The following is a 19,839-nucleotide window of genomic DNA, read 5'->3' on the forward strand; positions in this document are numbered from 1 at the left end:
ATCATTGATATGAAATTATTTAAGAAATTACATATATGATTACATTCTAAAAATTGAAAAGATAAACAGTAATACTTAGTATAGATAATTTTTACAAGAAAACAAATTAAAGGTTATAAAATATAATTAAAGAAACATTATTAGAATTTCTAATTAAAAATACAATTTAATAAAATTTTGTCAAATTTTCTTTTAAAATAAATAATAAAATAAATTAAAGAATTTTCAAATTTTACCTTTACTTTCTTTCAATATTAAAAAAATTATATATTTTAATTTAATTAAAAAATTTTATATAATTAAATTCTGTTGTTAATAAATTAATAATGGTAAAATACTTTTTAATTTGTTAAATTTAAAAAAAATTAAGTTTCATATAAAATGTTATTTTTAAAACATTTTTTTTTTACAATGTATAGGTAATCTTTAAAATAATAACATAATCAGTAAGATTAAGATTAGAGAAGATATATTGATAAAATTTAAAATACTAATCTTATCATATATCTTATCACACTAAGTTAAATTTATTGCAATTTGAAATTTTTTTTTACCCCTTCCAATAATAAAAACATAATTTTCTTTTATTTAATTTATCAAACTGAGAAAATCAGTCACTTGTGATTCTTTGTTTAATACACATGTTTCATTTGTTCTTCTCGTCGTATTTAAATTGTGCAATTTGAATATTGGAAGAAAATGTCTATTACACCACTTTGTAAATCAACTGCCTATTTATCAGGTGTCAAGGATGAAGTACGTGATATTAAAAAACAATTAACTTACATTAAAGACGATATTGACAATTTACAATATATAAAATCAACATTATTATTAATTCAATTTAACAAAAGTGAAGACCGTAAATTCATTGAAAATAGTATCAAATTAAATGAAGAGAATCAAAAACAAATGGAAATTAATATTTTATCAGAAATTGAAAATATAAAAAAAAATTTATTACATGAAAAAAATTTACAACTAATGAAAAATACCATATTATCATCGCAATTTGAAAGTAATTTAAAATCTTGTGAAAAATTATATAATAATTTTGAGGAGAAAATTATATCTCAACAGGATATAATAAAAAATTTTATTGATGAACATTCACAAAAAATTATTAATATATCGGATTATATGAAAAATGTTCACACAACACTTGACAATAATGTAATAATGTTAATAAAATTAATTAATGAAAAATATAGTGAAATTGAAAATTATCAACAAAATCAAGAAGAATTACATAAAACATATATCACAAATCTTGAATCACAATTTTATCAAAACACAGAAAATCTTAAACAACAAATTTTTCAACAATTAACAAAAAACGAAACATATGGAAAATCATTGTTTGAATTGATTTCAAATTTAAAAACAAGTACAAATGATAGTTTGAAAAAAATTGAAAATGAATCAATAAATAATTTACATATATTAATTAACAATAAACACATTGATATTAGGGCAGAATTAAAAATTCAATATGAATCATTTCAAAATAAATGTCATTCTCTTGATAAAGAATTTTCGAAAAAATTAAATGAACTCGAAAATAAATTTTCTGATCAACTAATAACAATTAATAATCTTGAAAAAAATCAACAAACATTTAACAAACAAATTGTTAATTTAGAGGAAAAATTGGAAAATATTTTTGAAAAATTTAATGAAAAATTAGAAAATAATGCATCTCTTTTAACAAGATTATTCGATGATAAATATAAAACACTTAAAAATCAACAAGAAAGTATAGAAAATTCATTTTTTAACAACAATAACGAAATGGAAAAAAAATTCATTCAAATAAATGAAGAACTAAAAAATAATTCTCAACAAATTGTCGATAATGACATTAATCAAAAAACCATTATCACTGAACAAATTTCAAATTTAAATAAAGTTTTATCAAAAATAGCCGAAAATCATCAACAAAAGGAAAAATTGTCCTTGGAAATAATCAACAAACTTAAAATAGAAATATCACAGATAAATGAAGATTTCCAAAAATTAAATAAAAGTGAAAATCATTTACACAATGTACTTTCTAGACAGCGAACGGAAATTTGTAGTCTTGAAGAAAATCAAAAGTTAATTGAAAAAAATTTTGAGGAAAAAATGAAAAATAATAATCAACAATTTTTTGAAACACAAGAAAATAATTTAATTATAATAAATAAAAGAATAGACGATAAATGTAGTAAAATATCAAAGGATTGTCAAGAAAAAGAAAAATTTTCTATTGAAAAAATTAGAAATTTTAATGTGAAAATTTTAGAAATCATTGAAAATATCGAAAAATTAGATAAAAATAAAGATCAATTACATGAAGCATTTTTTGAGCAATTTATGAAAATTAAAACTCTTGAAAATAATTTTAAACTTTTTTCCGAAGAAAATTTTAATTTCAAGAAATCAATTGAAAATGAGATGAAAAAATCAAATGTTACGTTGAAACAATAATGTAGGCAGGATCAATGTATATATTGTTTATTTTTCTTAATTATTTAATTAAAATCATATAATTAATATCTATAATTTTGTTTTGTTCTTTAAAATTTTATATTCACCTTTTGTCATCTAAATTCTATACTAAAACTATATTTTTAGATTGAAAATATTAAAAATAAAGAAAGAAGAATGTAAAGAATTAAATATTTTGCTTTAAAAAGTATTTTTGTGTTCGATAAAATAAACAATATAAATTTTACTCTATTTAAAATAAAATTTTTTTTCTGTTTTGTTCTTTTATTTACGTACTGCTCTCGTTTACTGTCATTAAAAAATAAAAACTGATATTTTTTTTTCCTTTCTCTTTTTTTTCAGAATAAAATGGCACTTTATCGATAACTAAATAGCATACCAACGTTAAGGTCTCCTTCTCGTTTTCAAACGATAAAATTTGAAATACGAGCTGAGCAACGAGAGTCTTTCTGTAGGATGTCTGGGTCATAACTTCGTACACCCTGCTGCCTCGAAAAAGTTACTTCAACACTATGAAAGGAATCTTTCGTTGAAAAAAGGCCAAGTGACGCACTTGAATGTTCATTTTTTTTTCTCAACCATTTCATAGAAACTTTTTCAAAAATTTTCAACACAATCTAATAAATATTCGAATAATTTTTGATATAACTAAATTTTATTTCATAAAGAATTTTTAATTATTTTTAATTAATTTTAATTAACTTTAATTTATTTCAATTAACTGTAATTAATTTTTAATTTAATAGAGAAATTATTTTTTGCCCCCCCCCCCAAAAAAATGAATTATTATATGTATTATAAAATAAATAATTTATAATCAAAAGGAAAAATATAAAATTACTGTTAATTATTATATACGGAAAAATAAGATTTACCTAAAACAGGGAAAGGTTTCACTAAAATAGGCAAAAAAAATTTAATTGATTCAATTAAATCTTTTGCTATTTTCAAGTATATAAAATCTTTTCATTTTCCTGCGATGAATTTTTTTTCCCATGTATAAAAAAACGTGGAATCGAATTATGAGAAGAAAAAAAAATGATAAAAATAATATTTTAATTATAATAATAGAGAAGATAATGCGCGAGAAGATTAATTGTAATTTTCCACAAGATTTTTAACGCAAATCTCTTTACCGAACATAATGCATTGCGAAGGATGACACCGTTATCACGAGATCTTTAATTCCAACCGCGAGATTTCTGTTGAGGGGTACTTTCATAGCAGCATCCCAAAACCGCGTCGTCATTTGTCCGTTGCATCGTACTGAGAATCAGTGAATGTGTATGACTCTTATACGGACATTCTCAATGAGAATTGTATACATATATAGGGGGAGAGTGGAATATAATATATATATATATACAAGAGAAAAGGGAAGAGGACGGGCTGGAAATTGCCTTCGCTGATTTCATTTCGTGGTAGATTATTTTAAGGGGACCATAGCTTTTTCCCCGTATGATTAATGCGATTTTTGAGAGGGTGCTCTCTCCGACGAAATACCCGCGAGGCGGATAGCGAATCCAATTTAATTTCTGCGTGCCGCATCGTCCGATAGACACTAACTAACGCAGAGAGCGAGAGAGAGAGAGAGATGCGACCCTTTACGATCCTCTAAAAGCGATCAGACTCTTTATTTCTTTCTTTTTTTGTCTCCATTTTTTGCTCTCTCTCTCTCTCTCTCTCTCTCTCTCTCTCTCTCTCTCTCTCTCTCTCTCTCTCTCTCTCTCTCTCTCTCTCTCTCTCTCTCTCTCTCTCTCTCTCTCTCTCTCTCTCTCTCTCTCTCTCTCTCTCTCTCTCTATTTTTTGTCTCTCTCTCTCTCTCTCTCTCTTTCTTGGTAAATTTAACTTTGACCTCTCACTCTATAAAATCTGTTGCTCAAAATGGTATATAAAATATCGAGTTAAGTTTCGTATTATATATTACATCACTAATCAATCAAAAAATTGTGATTAAATTTACTCCTTCGTTTGAATATCGTTTCATGTGAAAAACATTTTTGCAATAAAATTTCAATTATATTTTTAAAACTGATAATAACATATTTAATCGAAAAATTCAATTCAATATTTCTTGTCTGACTAAAACCTTCTTATACTACTGATAATAATAAAATTAGTGATAACTAAACTTTTTTATACTAATAATAATAAAAAATTTAATGAGAAATTTTTATTTAAATACATTTCGTCTGACTGAAATTGTCTTATACTACTTGGTAAAAAAAATTATCTTTTACTATTCGTTCAGTCTGCTCAAAAATTGTTTTTTCTACTTAAATTAGAAAGTTTTAAAAAGTACTGTATGACTAAAACTGTCTTTTACTACTAATAGATGAAAAAAAAATTAATTTAATCCGTGTTGTCTGAATAAAAACTGCTTTTTACTACTGATAATAACATATTTAATGAAAAAAAATTCAATTTAATCTATCTTGTCTGACTAAAACTTTCTTATACTACTTATAATAACAAATTTATTGGAAAATTTTCATTTATTATGATTTGTCTCACTGAAACTTACTTTTACTACTGATAAAAAATTCAGAAAAAAATTAAATTTATTACATTTTTTTGACTGGAACGTTTTTATACTAACGATAATAGCAAATTTAATGAGAAATTTTAATTTATAACATTTTGTCTGACCGAAACCTTTTTATACTACTGATATTAAGAAATTTGATGTTAAAATTTAATTTTTTTATTTTGTCATCATATTACCGACATTGAAATCTACCTTACCGATTGACGGTAAAGAAATTTTTGATAAATTAAAATGTAAAAAATTACCGACATGGAAATCTAACTTAACGACTGACGGTAAAATAGTTTTTTTTAGAAAATGAAAATATAAAAATTACCGGCATAGAAATCTACCTTGCCGACTGATGGTAAAACAGAATTTCTGAAAAATAAAAAAAATAAAAATTACCAACATAGAAATCGACCATACCGACTGATAGTAAAACAGATTTTTTAAAAATTAAAATATAACAAATTACTGACATGGAAATCTAACTTATCGACTGATAGTAAAACAGTTTTTTTTTGAAAAATGAAAATATAAAAATTACCGGTATAGAAATCTACCTTGCCGACTGATGGTAAAACAGATTTTTTGAAAAATGAAAATATAAAAATTACCGGCATAGGAATCTACCTTACCGACTGATGATAACTACCGACTAATGGTAAAACAGTTTCGAAAAAATTGATAAAAATTTCAGGAAAATTTCTTTACCATCAGTCGACAAGGTAGATTTCTATGTCAGTAATTTTTATATATTTATTTTTTTAAACTGTTTACCATCAGTCGGTAAAGTAGATTACTATGCCGGTAATTTTTTATATTTTCATTTTTCAAAAAATATGTTTTACCATCAGTCGGTAAGGTAGATTCTAATGCCGGTAATTTTTTCTATTTTTATAACTACTGAATCTTAAATTTCAAGTAATTAAATATTGTATAGTTCAATGTTACAATTATACAAGAATTTGTTTACAAAAATATCTTTTTATAGATGATATAAAAAAATTAAATTTTTTAGTTTAACTTACCTGATAGAAAAATATCTATAGTATAAAGGTACCCCTCTTCAAAAAAAAAAAAAAAAAAAAAAAAAACTTTTCTCTATTGAAGAAACTCTATAAATTTTGAACACTAACCCTCCTCCTCCTCCTCCTTCTACCCTTCTTGTTCCCATCATAGGAAGTAGATATTCCATGGCTGGTGCATGTCTGTGACTTTTAAGGAGTTTCAACGTCCCATTATAAAGTCTTCACCGAATATAATAACATCTGACTCCGTGGGCTGGAAGACATTAGGGAAATAGAACTCACCCCCCTCCCCTTTTCAACCTCGTTCCATTTCCCAATATATACGGAAGCCTAATCGGCCAACTTGGAAGAAGCAACGGCTTTACTTTTGCGATTTCGATACATCGAACATTATTGAACGGTCTCGACGTAACGAAATTCCCATTCGATTTGAAACGACATCATTGAAGAATGGAAAGTGAAATAAAGCAAGATTAATGTCTATTTTTTCTCATTTTCTTTTGGTAACAATAAAAATGATTTTTTATTTTTTTGGTATTAATAAAAATGATTTTTTATTTTGTTTTTTTTTGTATATTTTTTTATTTTTCCTCAGTAATAATTGAGACTCTATTCTCTCGTAATATATTATTAGTGTGCTAATAATGATAATATATACAGATGAAAAAACAATAAGAAAAAGAGTGTGTCCCTTACGCAAATTTTTTTTTTTTTTTTTTCTTTTTTTGAGGGAAAAAACAGTTAAATCGCCTTTATACAATTTTTGTTGATGTTGAAATTTTTTTTGTACTTAATTTTACAGAGCAGTAATATACAATCGTCGAATGTCTTTCGCCACTTTTTTTTTTTGTCTTTCAAAATATTTAATTTAGGAAAATGTTCTTTTAATTTGAATAAAAAAATTAAATCGTGACAATTTTTTCTAAAGATTGTAATATGTAAAAAAATATTAAATGTAACATGTTTAATTGAAAATTTTATTGTATTTTATTTTCTTTGGAAAAATTCAATTTATATTATATATTTTCAAATCAACGAGACACTTTTCTTTTATGAGTAAAGAATTTTCTTTTTTCTCATGTGAATGATTTTCATATTCAAAAAAAAATTTTCTTTTATTATTACACAATGTTAAAAATTTATAACGTTTTGGTATCGGTAGCTCTTTCTTTTTTTTTTTTTTTTTGGCTTTCGCATAAAATATATGACTAAAACCCCTCGTTGAAAAAAAGTAATTCAATTTTTTTTCGTAGATTCGCTTAAAATTGAAAAAAATTTAGAAATTTAAATATCGAAGAAATTAAATATTTTCTTTTCTAAATTCACTGCAAATGAAAGAATAGAAATTGAAATAAACATTTAAAAAATGAAAATTAATATTGTACACGACAATTAAATCACATTGATTTTTTTATGAAATATATAATATATATATATGTATATAAATATTTGTTGTGGATATTCTAAAATTACACGAGGTCGAAAGAAACCATCGAGGGGTAAATAATCTTAGGTCATAATCTTTGGTGTTAGCTGTATGGAACTCAGTTCGCGCTTTTGTCTTCTGCTTTATAATAAAAAAGACAACAAAAAAAAAAATACGAATACTATCTAAAAATGAATTCCAATCTGTATTTTTTTTACATTATAACTCAAAAATAATAATTTATTTCAGAAATACTAATTTTCGAGTAAAGTCTCAATTTTTTAACCGAATAAAAAATTTAATTTTATCTACATAACAAAAAAAAAAAAACAAGAGAGAATAAAATTTTTTTAAGAAATTTGAAAAGAATTTAATTTAAAAAAAATTTAAGTTAAAAATTCAAACCAGAATATAAAAAAAAATATTTTATAAAATCAATTTCTTTTTTTTCTTTTTTTCTTTGTGATGAAATAATTAGAGGAAAATTATTTTTTTTATAAACAATAAGGGCTAAAAATTCAAACTTTTCTAATATATATATATATATGTAATAAATGGCACAATTTTTTCGCGCGATCCTTGAGGTAACGAAGGAAAAAAAACAACAATCAATTTGTGAAAATTTAAGAGTAATAAACTCATTTTCCGTATACTCGATACTCTCTCATTCATTCATTCTTTCTTCCTCTCTCTCTCGCTCTCTTAATCTAGTACATTATGTATTTACAAAATTCTCGCACTTCAATTGTTCAACATTTATACTGTTTTTTTTTTCATTATCACTATAGAAATATCTTACACGACTTTTTTTTTAAATCGAATTACCTTCCTTATATTTGAATTACTCCAGCTGCATTGGATTATATATTGTATGTCCGATTTAACACAAGTCCAATCACAGTTATTCTTAACTCGCACAAATGACAAGTTTTTTTTTTTTATGCAATTCATATTTTATCACTTCGATTTTCTGCTTCTTTTCTTTTTTCTCCTTTTTTAATCCATTAAAATTCATTAATTATTGGAAAATCATGATTTTCTTTTTTTTTTTTTTTTGGTATTCGATCTCAAGATTTATCGATCATTAATGAAGGATTAAAAAAGCACTCCATTTTAATGGAAAATTGAAAAATGTTTCGATGATTGTTCCTCGATTTTTTGTTTGTTTGTAATATCTCAAGAAATTCTTGGTGTGAGGAAAGGGGATTTTTTTTTTTAGTATCCGTCGAGGCATCTTAACTTTTTCAAGGGAGGCGGTACCTCGTCTCAGCTTGTTGGTGCTGACATTGACATTGGGGGTGGTTTTACTGTCCCCATTCCTGGGCCTGAGAGTCCATTATTATTCATGTCACCTGGTCCCCTTGGACCCACTCCAATTGCTGTGCCATTTACTGTTGGCGTTCCACCCGAAATTTGTCCCTGAAGACAGAAAAAAAGTCCCTTTTTAAATTTTAATTCTTTATGAAAATTTTGTGCTCATGAAAAAAATTATGTTTTCAAATTTTCATTCAATTATAATGAATTTTAAATTGAAAATTCAAAAATGTCTGACTAAAATTAACTGTTACTACTTAAAATATTTACATTAGAAAATTTTCACACTTTGTCTGACTGAAAATGATATTGACTACTTAAAATTTTAAAAAAATTTCATCCTTTGTCTGACTAAAATTAAGTTTTACTACTTAAAATTTAACCCTTTTAATAAATCTTTTTTTTTATTGACAAAAATAATAAAAGTAAAAAAATATTGTACTCTGTCTGACTAAAAATGAGTTTTACTATTTAAAACATTTAAATTTTCACCCTCTGTTTTTATACAATTGTTTTTACTACCTGAATTATTAAAAATTTTAACTATTTGTCTGACTGTAAATGGCTCTTACTACTAAAAATTTAAAAATTTTTACCCATTGTCTAAGTATCATTATCTTTTACTACTTAAAAGATTAAAATTGCGAAGTTTAAAGACTTTGTCTGACTGAAAATGATCCTTACTATTTAAAATCACGAAATTTCCACCCTTTGTCTGACTAAAATTAACTTTTACTACTTAAAATTTAACCCAAAATTTTAATAAAACTATTTTCACTGACAAAAATAATAATATTAAAAAATTTCAATCCCCTGTCTGACTATAAATGACGTTTACTACTTATAATATTAAAATTACATAATTTTTATCCATTGTCTGACTTAAATTAACTGTTACTACTTAAAATATTAAAATCACCAAATTTCCACCCTGATTTAAGAAAACCTATTTTTACCACCTGCAAAAAATTTTTCTAAATTAAATTAAACCTAATTTTTGAATCAATATATATACGCAACTTACATTAGACAAATGATTTTGTTGTCCCATTTGTTGGCTAAGAACTTGCGTCTGTTGATTTTGATGTTGAAGGGGATTGTGACCATGATGAAAATTTTGTCCCGGACCTGTTGGCATTGGGGGCAGTTGTCTCTTGATATGTTCTAAAGATGAAGGTGGATGCAATGCCATATTGGCAAACACCATTCTTTCACCATAATCATACTCGCAGAGAATTTTATTTTCACATAAATAAAATTTATCGCCCACACAAAACCTGTAACAAAAAAAAAGAAAAAAACTTAAATTTATTTTCTACTTTTATATCTGAATAATATTGTGATCCAATTGCGCGAATTCCGCGACCTACTTTCACGGATATCGTTACCTAATTCCGTAAATTACGTGAACTAATTTCGGAGACCTACTTTCGCGGATATCGTGAACTTATTCCGTGAATTACGTGACCTAATTTCGCGGATATCGTGACCTAATTCCGCGTATTACGTGACCTAGTTTCACGGATATCGTGATCTACTTTCACGGATATCGTTACCTAATTCCGCGAATTACGTGAACTAATTTCGCGAATGCCGCGACCTACTTTCGCGGATATCGTGAACTTATTCCGCGAATTACATGACCTAGTTTCGCGGATATAGTGACCTAATTCCGCGAATTACGCGAACTTTTTTCGCGAATTATGCGACCTATATATTCGCGGATATCGTCAACTAATTTCGCGAATTACGCGACCTACTTTCGCGGATATCCTGATCTAATTTCGCGAATTACGCGATCAACTTTCGCGGATATCGTGAACTTATTCCACGAATTACGTGAACTAATTTCACGAATTTTGCGACAGACTTTCGCGAATTACGTGACCTAGTTTCGCGAATATCGTGGAATTGGCGAAATTAGATTACAAAATTCGCAATTGTTTTAATGTTTCCAATCATCGTCTGACGAAAATTTACTTTTACTACTTAAAATAATAAAATTACTATTATTGCATCATTTGTTTTGAGTAACAATTTTTTTTACTACTTAAATCACAAAAATATTAATGGTAAAAAAAAGAATAAAGGAAAACCTTTAGCTAATTATTTCCACGTTGTAATAATGTGTAATGAAGAGTAAGCATAATAGGAATGAAGATAGCGATAATGGAAACGAATAGGAGTATGCTAGGGAGAGTTGCTAAATAATTATCACCCTTCTGTCCAATGGTTGGAGTACGTATCCGTTGTGATCCTGCCCGGAAATGCGAATGCATACTGACTGGTCTGGTTCGAGGTAGATATTCATAATCAGTTGGCAAATAGAATTATCGCAGTAGTGCGCGAGTACGGCTCTCGTTCCGGGTTGCATTCCCATTATTGCCTTGACAGTGTCGACTGACTCGTTCAAAATTACATACATATATTATATATATATATATATATATATATATATATATATATATTCCACGAATACTGTCGACCCACGATACTAGACTGATTCGAAAATTCAACGCGATTTTCCACTTTAGCGTGTTCAGCAGGTGATTTCGAAAATCGTCCAACTATATATATATATATAGTAACGTCCATATGCATATCACGCAAGATAATATGACATGTTCACATTCAATTTATGTCCTTTTGCGACAATTTTACAATCGGTATAGTTCAATTATTTTATAATGGCAATTCAAATACTTTGAAATTTATCAATGCAAAACAAACAAAAAGATTACTTTATGAAATAATATTTTCATTTTTCTTCTTCTTCTTCTTTTTTTATTATAAAAGTTGAAAAGAAAAAAAATTTATCTTGACAAGATTTATAAAAAGTGCGTTTAAAATATTAAATGTTCAGAAACGACGAAATCGCGAGAGAGTCCTTTCTATTGCATGGAAAATTTCAATCTGGACGCGCTCAGATAACTTGTTTGAATCTTTGATAACAAAGGTCCCTGAACAAATGAAACAACGAATGGAAAACAACGACACACAAAACATGTCGCCACTCACGGTGTAAATAAATAAATAAACTAAAATTTGCGAACCGTCAATGTTGTGACCCCATTAATAGAATCGTTTTACTGACATCTTCATCGCAACGAGAGAGAGAAAGACCATTTTCTGATTCAAATTTTGTCTTTAAAATTATATTTTTTATTTTGAATTCTATTAAATTTAAAAAAAATTTTCAATCAATAATTAAATTTTTAAAATACGAGACCTTTGCGAGCTTTAGCGCTCCGATTATTGTTTATTGTTTATTTTTGTTTATTATTGTTTAACGCTTTGTTCGTAGTAACCGTTGCTAGTCAAAAAATGACCTTAGCAACCGTTTTGAGTCAAAAAATGTCATTAACAACTGTTGTTAGGTAAAAAAAATGTTCGTAGCAACCGTTGCTAGTCAGAATATGTTTTTAGCAACCGTTACTAGGAAAAAAAGTCCTTAGCCAACGTTGCTAGTCAGAAAATGTATTTATCAACCGTTACTAGACAGAAAATGTACTTGGCAACCGTTAATAGTCAGAAAATGTTTCTAGCAACCGTTACTAGTCAGAAAATGTCCTCAGCAACCGTTTTAAGGCAAAAAATGTCATTAGCAACCGTTGTTAGGTAAAGAAAATGTTCGTAGCAACCGTTGCTAGTCAGAATATGATCTTAGCAACCGTTACTAGTCAGAAAATGTCTTTAGCAACCGTTTTAAGGCAAAAAATGTCATTAGCAACCGTTGCTAGTGAGAAAATGTATTTATCAACCGTTACTAGTCAGAAAATGTACTTAGCAACCGTTAATAGTCAGAAAATGTTCGTAGCAACCGTTACTAGTCAGAAAATGTCCTTAGCAACCGTTTTAAGGCAAAAATGTCATTAGCAACCGTTGTTAGGTAAAGAAAATATATTTATCAACCGTTACTAGTCAGAAAATGTACTTAGAAACCATTACTAGTCACGAAATGTACTTAGGAACCGTTCTTAGGTAAAAAAAATATTCATAGCAACCGTCGCTAGTCAGAAATTGGCCTTAGCAACCGTTGTTGGTCAGAAAATGTCTTCAGCAACCGTTACTAGTGAGAAAATGTCCTTAGCAACCGTTTTAAGGCAAAAAATGTCATTAGCAACCGTTGTTAGGTAAAGAAAATGTTCGTAGCAACCGTTGCTAGTCAGAAAATGTTTTTATCAACCGTTACTAGTTAAAAAATGTACTTAGCAACAGTTACTAGTCAGAAAATGTACTTCGAAACCATTACTAGTCAGAAAATGTCCTTAGGAACCGTTGTTAGGTAAAAAAAAAATATTCGTAGCAACCGTTGCTAGTCAGAATATGTTCTTAGCAACCGTTGCTGGTCAGAAAATGTCCTCAGCAACCGTTACGCGTAACACTTTGGTATGACCTTTTTATAATAGAAATTTTTTTTTAAAAAGTAAGAAAATTTGTTTTTAATGTAAAATTTTTGTTTTTGCTGTTAATGCCCTTTTTTAGCCAATCTCGGACAAAGTTTGAGAGTTTGTTAAAGATTATGTATTTTTTATTTTAAGGTTTGAAAGAGAGTAGAGTACAAAAGTTGGGTTCGAAATTGTGCACACACGTAGGTGGCCCCTTGGTAACGCGAGGAGACGACTTAGGACTTGCAATTAAACAGCAACAATTACACGGGGGTAACTTTAGACTGTAATAACATGGAATAAAGGGTTTGCCAGTGGCAGTGTCTGGTTGCAAACCCCCCTCTTGTTACGGGATGATTTACCGATCCAATTAGCTCTTCGCGGGCACACACTCTCTCTCTCTCTCTCTCCTAAAAAGACGTCCGGTCTAATTTAACGGGCATCCAATTAAAGAGTAACCCTGTGATCTGAAAGGAAGCGTCGTCGCGCGGTTTTCTTCTACTGGCTCTCTTGGAATTAAAGTAAAACATCTTTCTATTTATCTTATAAACATTAATTCGCTAGTAGTCGAAAAGTTTCTTTACCTTCTGTGTATAATAAATTTTTCCTTATACATTTTATATTTATATATTTTACATAAATATTATAAATGTTTGAGAGTTTGTAAATTTATTACAAAAAAAAATTAGTTTCAAAATAAATTTATAGAAACGTACAATTTTTCGTACATAAAAATTTTATCCAATTTTTTCAGATTTTGAAATTGATATTGAAAAATATATAAATCGAGAAACTGCCTTTGAAGTTTTTTTTTATTAACTGAGATAAATAAAAAAGAAAAATCAATCTCTTTCGTCTTTTGAGATTTTTCAAAAATTGAAGAATGTCAAAAAATATTGGATTTTTCGTGGGCTGAGAAATTGATGAAACGAGATGTATATATATATACATAGCCAGTGAAGCCTACCCCCTCTGGTAATATACATAACAATTTTATACGTGACACGTATCATGCTCGTAAGCAGCATTGGAAATTTTTGCTCTCTCTCACCCCTTGTAACAATTTCTACATTTTCGAATGAGAGTCAATACTCACACGCATATATCGAAAAAATGTCGAATTTTTCGCGTATAAAAATCGAGAGACTTCATAACTTTGTTTCTTTTCCTTATTTCTTTTTTTTCCATATATATATATATATATATATATATATGCATATAAATACACGAACAAAATCATATGCGTGGAAGTATAACGGCTCCACAAAACGAAAATCTTATTACTTCAAAACGGAGGGTGAATGCCACGTTATTAGAATTTTTCCCCCATCGACAAACAAATTTCTAATAAATTGCATACTCCATCTCTCAATATTGTCAAAACGTTATCACCATGCGTATAGCAATGAAAAATATTTAATCTCTACAATTCTAAAATTAAATATATGAAATAAAAATAGTAATAAATAAAAAAAAATAATAAAAAGTACAGAAATTCGCTAACCTGGCTCTGACCTGGTTGAAACAGGGAACCGAGGCCAAACCAGACCCCCAGGTCGGACCCCGGTTTAAATCGATTTTAATTGGGCTGAAATAGGGCTTTTTTTGGCTTTCAAAATTTTTGCACGGGTGATAGCTAAATAAAATTAAAAATATTTATTCTAATAAAAAAACAAATAAATTCTAAATTAATTTGATTTTACAAAAAAAAGTTTCACTTTCACGCGTAATCAGAGATAAAAAAAAATTCAATGAAATCTCTAATCTTAAAAACACACTGTTTTTTTTTTTAATCAGGTTTCACGCGGGACGGTCACATCGAATGCGTTTAAAAAAAAAAGGAGAGCAAATAGAAAAAGGAAGTGAGACAACGGTGGTTGAAAACGTAAAATACCAAAAATACAAAGCCAGTAAAGCACAACAATGCTAGCTTATTGGCTGACACAGGGATGAGAGAAAAGAGAGAGAGAATGAGGCGACGACACTGTGGAATGAAGGGTGGTCAGAATGAGTTAGGGGGGGAGAGGGGAAAAAAGAGAGAGGGGGAGATAGATAGATAGAAGTGAACCAGAAGCAGGGTGTAGTTTCAAGCCAATAGTAATGGCTCGTCCAGGCGTGCAACAAACGTTGTACAGCTCCTCAAACAAAGCGAACAAAAGAGCATCAATTTTACGTTTTTATCGTTTGGTATTGTCTATCTTTGACAATACCGCATGTCTCTCTCTCTCTCTCTCTCTCTCTCCGATTTCTCTTCACTTCCTCTTTTTTTTTACCTCTCTTCCTCTCTCGAACCAAAAAAAACCCCTTTTCTGTAATTCGTTTCGTTTAGTTACACACAGATCTCTAGAAAATTTCAGATTTCCTGTTTGCCTTCTTGTGTGCGATATGTCCGCGTTTGACTCTTTTCTAAGCCAGCGATTCGTGGATAATTGCTTGGAAAACAAAAGAAAGATTTATTTTTTATTCAATTTGAGAAAAAAAATTTTCACGAATTATATAGGTTTTTCTTGTTTAATTATTAATATTTTTTATATTAAATTACCTATGGAACCAGTTGCTATCAAAGTAACAACTATATTTGCTTCCAATTGGTATTTACTTTCAGCTGGTACTTACTTACAGTATTTATTTATTTACTGTTAGTATTAGTGTTCATTTAGTTTTCGCGTATAAGTAATTTTACTTCCAATTAGTTGTTGCTTTCATTGGCTTTTGTATCCAATTGGTAATTGTGTACAATTGCTTTCTGTTTACTGTTGGTATCAATTTTCACTTCGTTTTTGCTTCTAAATAGTTTTCACTAATGTGATGACTATAAATTAGTATTTAAATACAGTAGGTATTTGCTTCCAATTGGTATTTATTTTCAATTGATACTTGCTTACACTTGTATTATAATTACTTTTAATATTTGGCTTTAAATTAGCTTTGTTTATTAATTGTTTTACTTCAAATTTCTAATTAATTTCAATTGGTAGGTGCTTCCAATTGGTATTTATTTTCAATTGGTACTTGCTTCCATTAGTATTATAATTACTTTTAATATTTGTCTTTAAATTAGCTTTGTTTATTAATTGTTTTACTTCCAATTTATAATTAATTTCAATTGGTAGGTGCTTCCAATTGGTACTTGCTTCCACTAGTATTATAATTATTTTTAATATTTGTCTTTAAATTAGCTTTGTTTATTAATTCTTTTACTTTCAATTTGTAATTGCTTTCAATTAGTGGTTGCTTCCAATTGGTATTTATTTTCAGTTGGTATTTGCTTCCACTTATGTTATAATTACTTTTAATATTTGTCTTTAAATTAGCTTTGTTTATTAATTGTTTTACTTTCAATTTGTAATTGCTTTCAATTGGTCGTTGCTTCCAATTGGTGGATGCTTCCAATTGGTTTTTATTTTCAATTTGTACTTGCTTCCACTAGTATTATAATTACTTTTAATATTTGTCTTTAAATTAGCTTTGTTTATTAATTCTTTTACTTTCAATTTGTAATTGCTTTCAATTAGTGGTTGCTTCTAATTGGTGGGTGCTTCCAATTGGTATTTGCTTCCACTTGTATTAAAATTACTTTTAATATTTATCTTTAAATTAGCTTTGTTTATTTATTGTTTTACTTCCAATTTGTAATTGCTCTCAATTGGTGGTTGCTTCCAATTGGTAGGTGCTTCCAATTGGTATTTATTTTCAGTTGGTATTTGCTTCCACTTATATTATAATTACTTTTAATATTAGTTTTTAAATTAGCTTCGTTTATTAATTGTTTTACTTCCAATTTATAATTGCTTGCAATTAGTGGTTGCTTCCAATTGGTATTTACTTCCAATTGGATTTTACCGTTAATTGTTATTTACTTTACATAAAATATTTGTAATTACTTTTTATTTACAACTTAAATTTGTTTAAAATTATTAAGTTGCTGCCAATTGGTATTTACTTCCATTTTATTTAATTTTTTTTTTTTGTTAAGTTAATTATTTCTCATATTTTTTGTCTTATTGACAATTGTTAATTGTTTGTAAATAAATTAATATAGACAAATTAGGTATTGAATGGGGAAAAAAAGAGGAGAAATATAAAATTCTCTCGATAGAGAGTGTGGAATAAAATTAAGAATTTGAAGAGGGCATAAAACAGTTGAAGAGAGATGAGAAATTTTTCACGGTTCACTCACGAAATGCGCGTATGTTGTTATATCAATCTCTTTTTATGAATCGTGTGACTTTATATATATAGACGATCTCGATTGAAAAGTCCATCTCTAGTATATCGTCAATCTTGTTGTGAAATACCGTGTGTATGATACAAAATAGTCCATAGATACATTGGCGTGCTGATGCAAGTTTTGTATAGAGACATATCCCCCTTGGTATAGAAGAAGAAGAAGAAGCAAAAGCACCTCTCTCGTATTCCATTTTCTTGTGTATATGCGTTTTAGAGAGAAAAGGAGAAAACAAGAGAGAAAGAGAGAGAGAGAGAGAGAGAGAGAGAGAGAGAGAGAGAGAGAGAGAGAGAGAGAGAGAGAGAGAGAGAGAGAGAGAGAGAGGAGAAAAAGAGAGTCTCACACGAAGCGGAAGTCGCGCGCGTGTTATATAGGTGGAAAACCGGTCGCGAGACACAGTCCACTCGAGGGGTTGCTTTACAGGCCAGTTGGGAAATCACCCTCCTAACTCCCTTCTTCCTCGTCCTCGTGAAATAAGCCCTCATTCCTCTATATACATATATAGATATATAAATGGATGGACCACCCACTTTTTCTCCCACAGATGGCCAGTTATATAATTATCTAGATACTGCTGACATTTTTGTATCAAATTGTTCGCTTCGAGCGAGATTGCTTACTGTTGAAGGAAATGCCTTCAACCCCCTCCAAATTCCATTCCATCTGCTCTTGACTCTCACAATTTATTCTCTGAATATACTTTTAGATTCAAATCGCCTTCCTTTCGGCAAATTACGATATATTGAAAAAAAAAAATTATTTTCCACTTAAGAATATTTGTTATTATTAATAAAACATTTATGTAAATAACTTCCTTTTTTTAGAATTTAGAAGATTATTATTTTTTTGCAATATTTTAATTTAATTAATTCCATTATTCTTGATTCACCTGCTTTACCTGAAAAGCTAAACTACACTTTAGGGAATTTTATCAACTGCTTCTCTTGATTAGACCTAAATATCTGAGGGCTATAAAAATGAACGACCATATATATATATATATATATATATATATGTATATTGGCTCAAAGAATTCATTATAATGTGGTCGTTTTTATACTTTATCGAAAGAAAAAAAAACGTGCGAGGATAATCGAAGATCAAGAAAGTTAGAGAGGGCTATAAATTGTTATAACTATAACTGTAAATTCCTAAATCATAAGTAAATTTTTATATATATATATATTGTAATGATAGTTAGAAATCGGCCGGTAAATATTTATACTAAATATTATCGTGAGTCGATAAACATGTTACCGACCGCAGAGCACAGCAATATAGTACCCGATTTCGCCGCGCGGGCCGCATCGCCAAAAGCTCTCTCGCGTACGCTCAGCTCACCGAACGGCTATATAAGCAGCGCTCTCGCTGAGGACCGTCACTCTCGTGCTACACGGAGTTCAAGAAGGTCTTACCCGCCTGACTAGGGGTTTTACCCCTAAGGAGCCATACTTTCGGAGTTTTACTTCGAATAACTTTCGTAGAGAGTTTTACTCTCGTTCGACGAGTTTTACCCGTTGAACATTTTATCGGTTTTTAATGTATATAGTGCAAAGTAACGTAACAAAAGTATAGTAAAGAATTGTAAAGTAACGTAACAAAATGTATGGTAACATAATATTGTATTCACTTAGTTTAAAGTAGATTTTCCGTTTTATTACCATTTTTAATCTCCGTTTTTAGATATACTTAGAGTTTTACTCTTTGTATAATTGGAACACGAGTTTTACTCGTGGTTCACCAGTGCATCGCGAATTTTTAGGCAGTATAGTAACAGATTTTACGGCTCATCACAGCGAGTTGAAGCCGATTTCGTTAATGCGCGGCTCAAATAAGCGACCTTCCAGATTGATGCCGATTTTCGATTCCGCGGCTCAACATATTTTGGATAGACGCCGACAAATCGTTACTCAAAACTGACTTCCGCAATTTACTTGTTAATTTTTGTCACCTGTAAATACCGTTGTAAATAAAAAAATTTGTTTCAGTTGGTAATTAACCCATTGTTATTAATTTTTTTATGAATCAAAACGAACCCTGACTCGGCGTGTTAAATATTGATTCTACAATTACGAACGTTACAATATTTTCAAATAGTTTTCAAGACTCACCGTTGATAACACTGTTGACATGCGAAACACTCCAAATGATAAACATTCGTTCTCGCTCGCATCACCATCTCAAAAGCTGGTATTGGTTTGTTGCATGCCGAACAATGGCCCGTACTTCCAAATAACCTCAAATAGTCCCTTTTGCAAAGAATTAAATCGGCTTTCGTGTATAATGTCGAGCCAACCTCTCCCAATCGACAATCGCAACAGCCACATTTTAAACAATCCTCATGCCAAAAACGATCCAGTGCTTTTAGCAGATACCTGTGTTTAAAAAAAAAAAAATTACACATTTATCTTATCTCAATCTCAAAAAATATT

General features: G+C 28.8%; 2 protein-coding genes across 6 annotated transcripts in view; one reads left to right on the forward strand and one right to left on the reverse strand.

The window, feature by feature from the left end:
* Positions 1-613: 613 nt before the first annotated feature.
* On the forward strand, positions 614-4,577 carry LOC127284471 (interaptin-like). Of its 2 annotated transcripts, none has more exons than XR_007843485.1 (2): positions 614-756; positions 2,833-4,577. XR_007843485.1 is itself a non-coding variant. In XM_051309914.1 (2 exons), exon 1 carries the CDS (start codon positions 1,180-1,182, stop codon positions 2,467-2,469), a length of 1,290 nt encoding a protein of 429 aa, XP_051165871.1. In that variant the 5' UTR covers positions 1,163-1,179; the 3' UTR covers position 2,470; positions 2,833-4,577. The 2 variants fall into 2 exon arrangements, 1 of the variants encoding a protein (XP_051165871.1); XM_051309914.1 differs by lacking the exon at positions 614-756 and adding an exon at positions 1,163-2,470.
* Positions 4,578-7,159: 2,582 nt separating this feature from the next.
* LOC127284818 (LIM domain only protein 3-like) overlaps positions 7,160-19,839 on the reverse strand; it is a 127,089-nt gene continuing 114,409 nt past the window's right edge. For all 4 annotated transcript variants that reach the window (XM_051310517.1, XM_051310515.1, XM_051310516.1 and 1 more), the window contains 3 exons: positions 19,519-19,782; positions 9,816-10,068; positions 7,160-8,896 (listed from right to left, as the gene is read on the reverse strand). In XM_051310517.1, coding sequence (XP_051166474.1) covers positions 8,744-8,896; positions 9,816-10,068; positions 19,519-19,782 — 670 coding nt within the window. In that variant the 3' untranslated portion in view covers positions 7,160-8,743. The remainder of the gene's footprint in view (positions 8,897-9,815; positions 10,069-19,518; positions 19,783-19,839) is intronic.

This window comes from Leptopilina boulardi, unplaced genomic scaffold (assembly GCF_019393585.1).
Source record: "Leptopilina boulardi isolate dan_hultmark-lab unplaced genomic scaffold, ZJU_Lbou_2.1 LbouV2_325, whole genome shotgun sequence".
NCBI lineage: Eukaryota > Metazoa > Arthropoda > Insecta > Hymenoptera > Figitidae > Leptopilina > Leptopilina boulardi.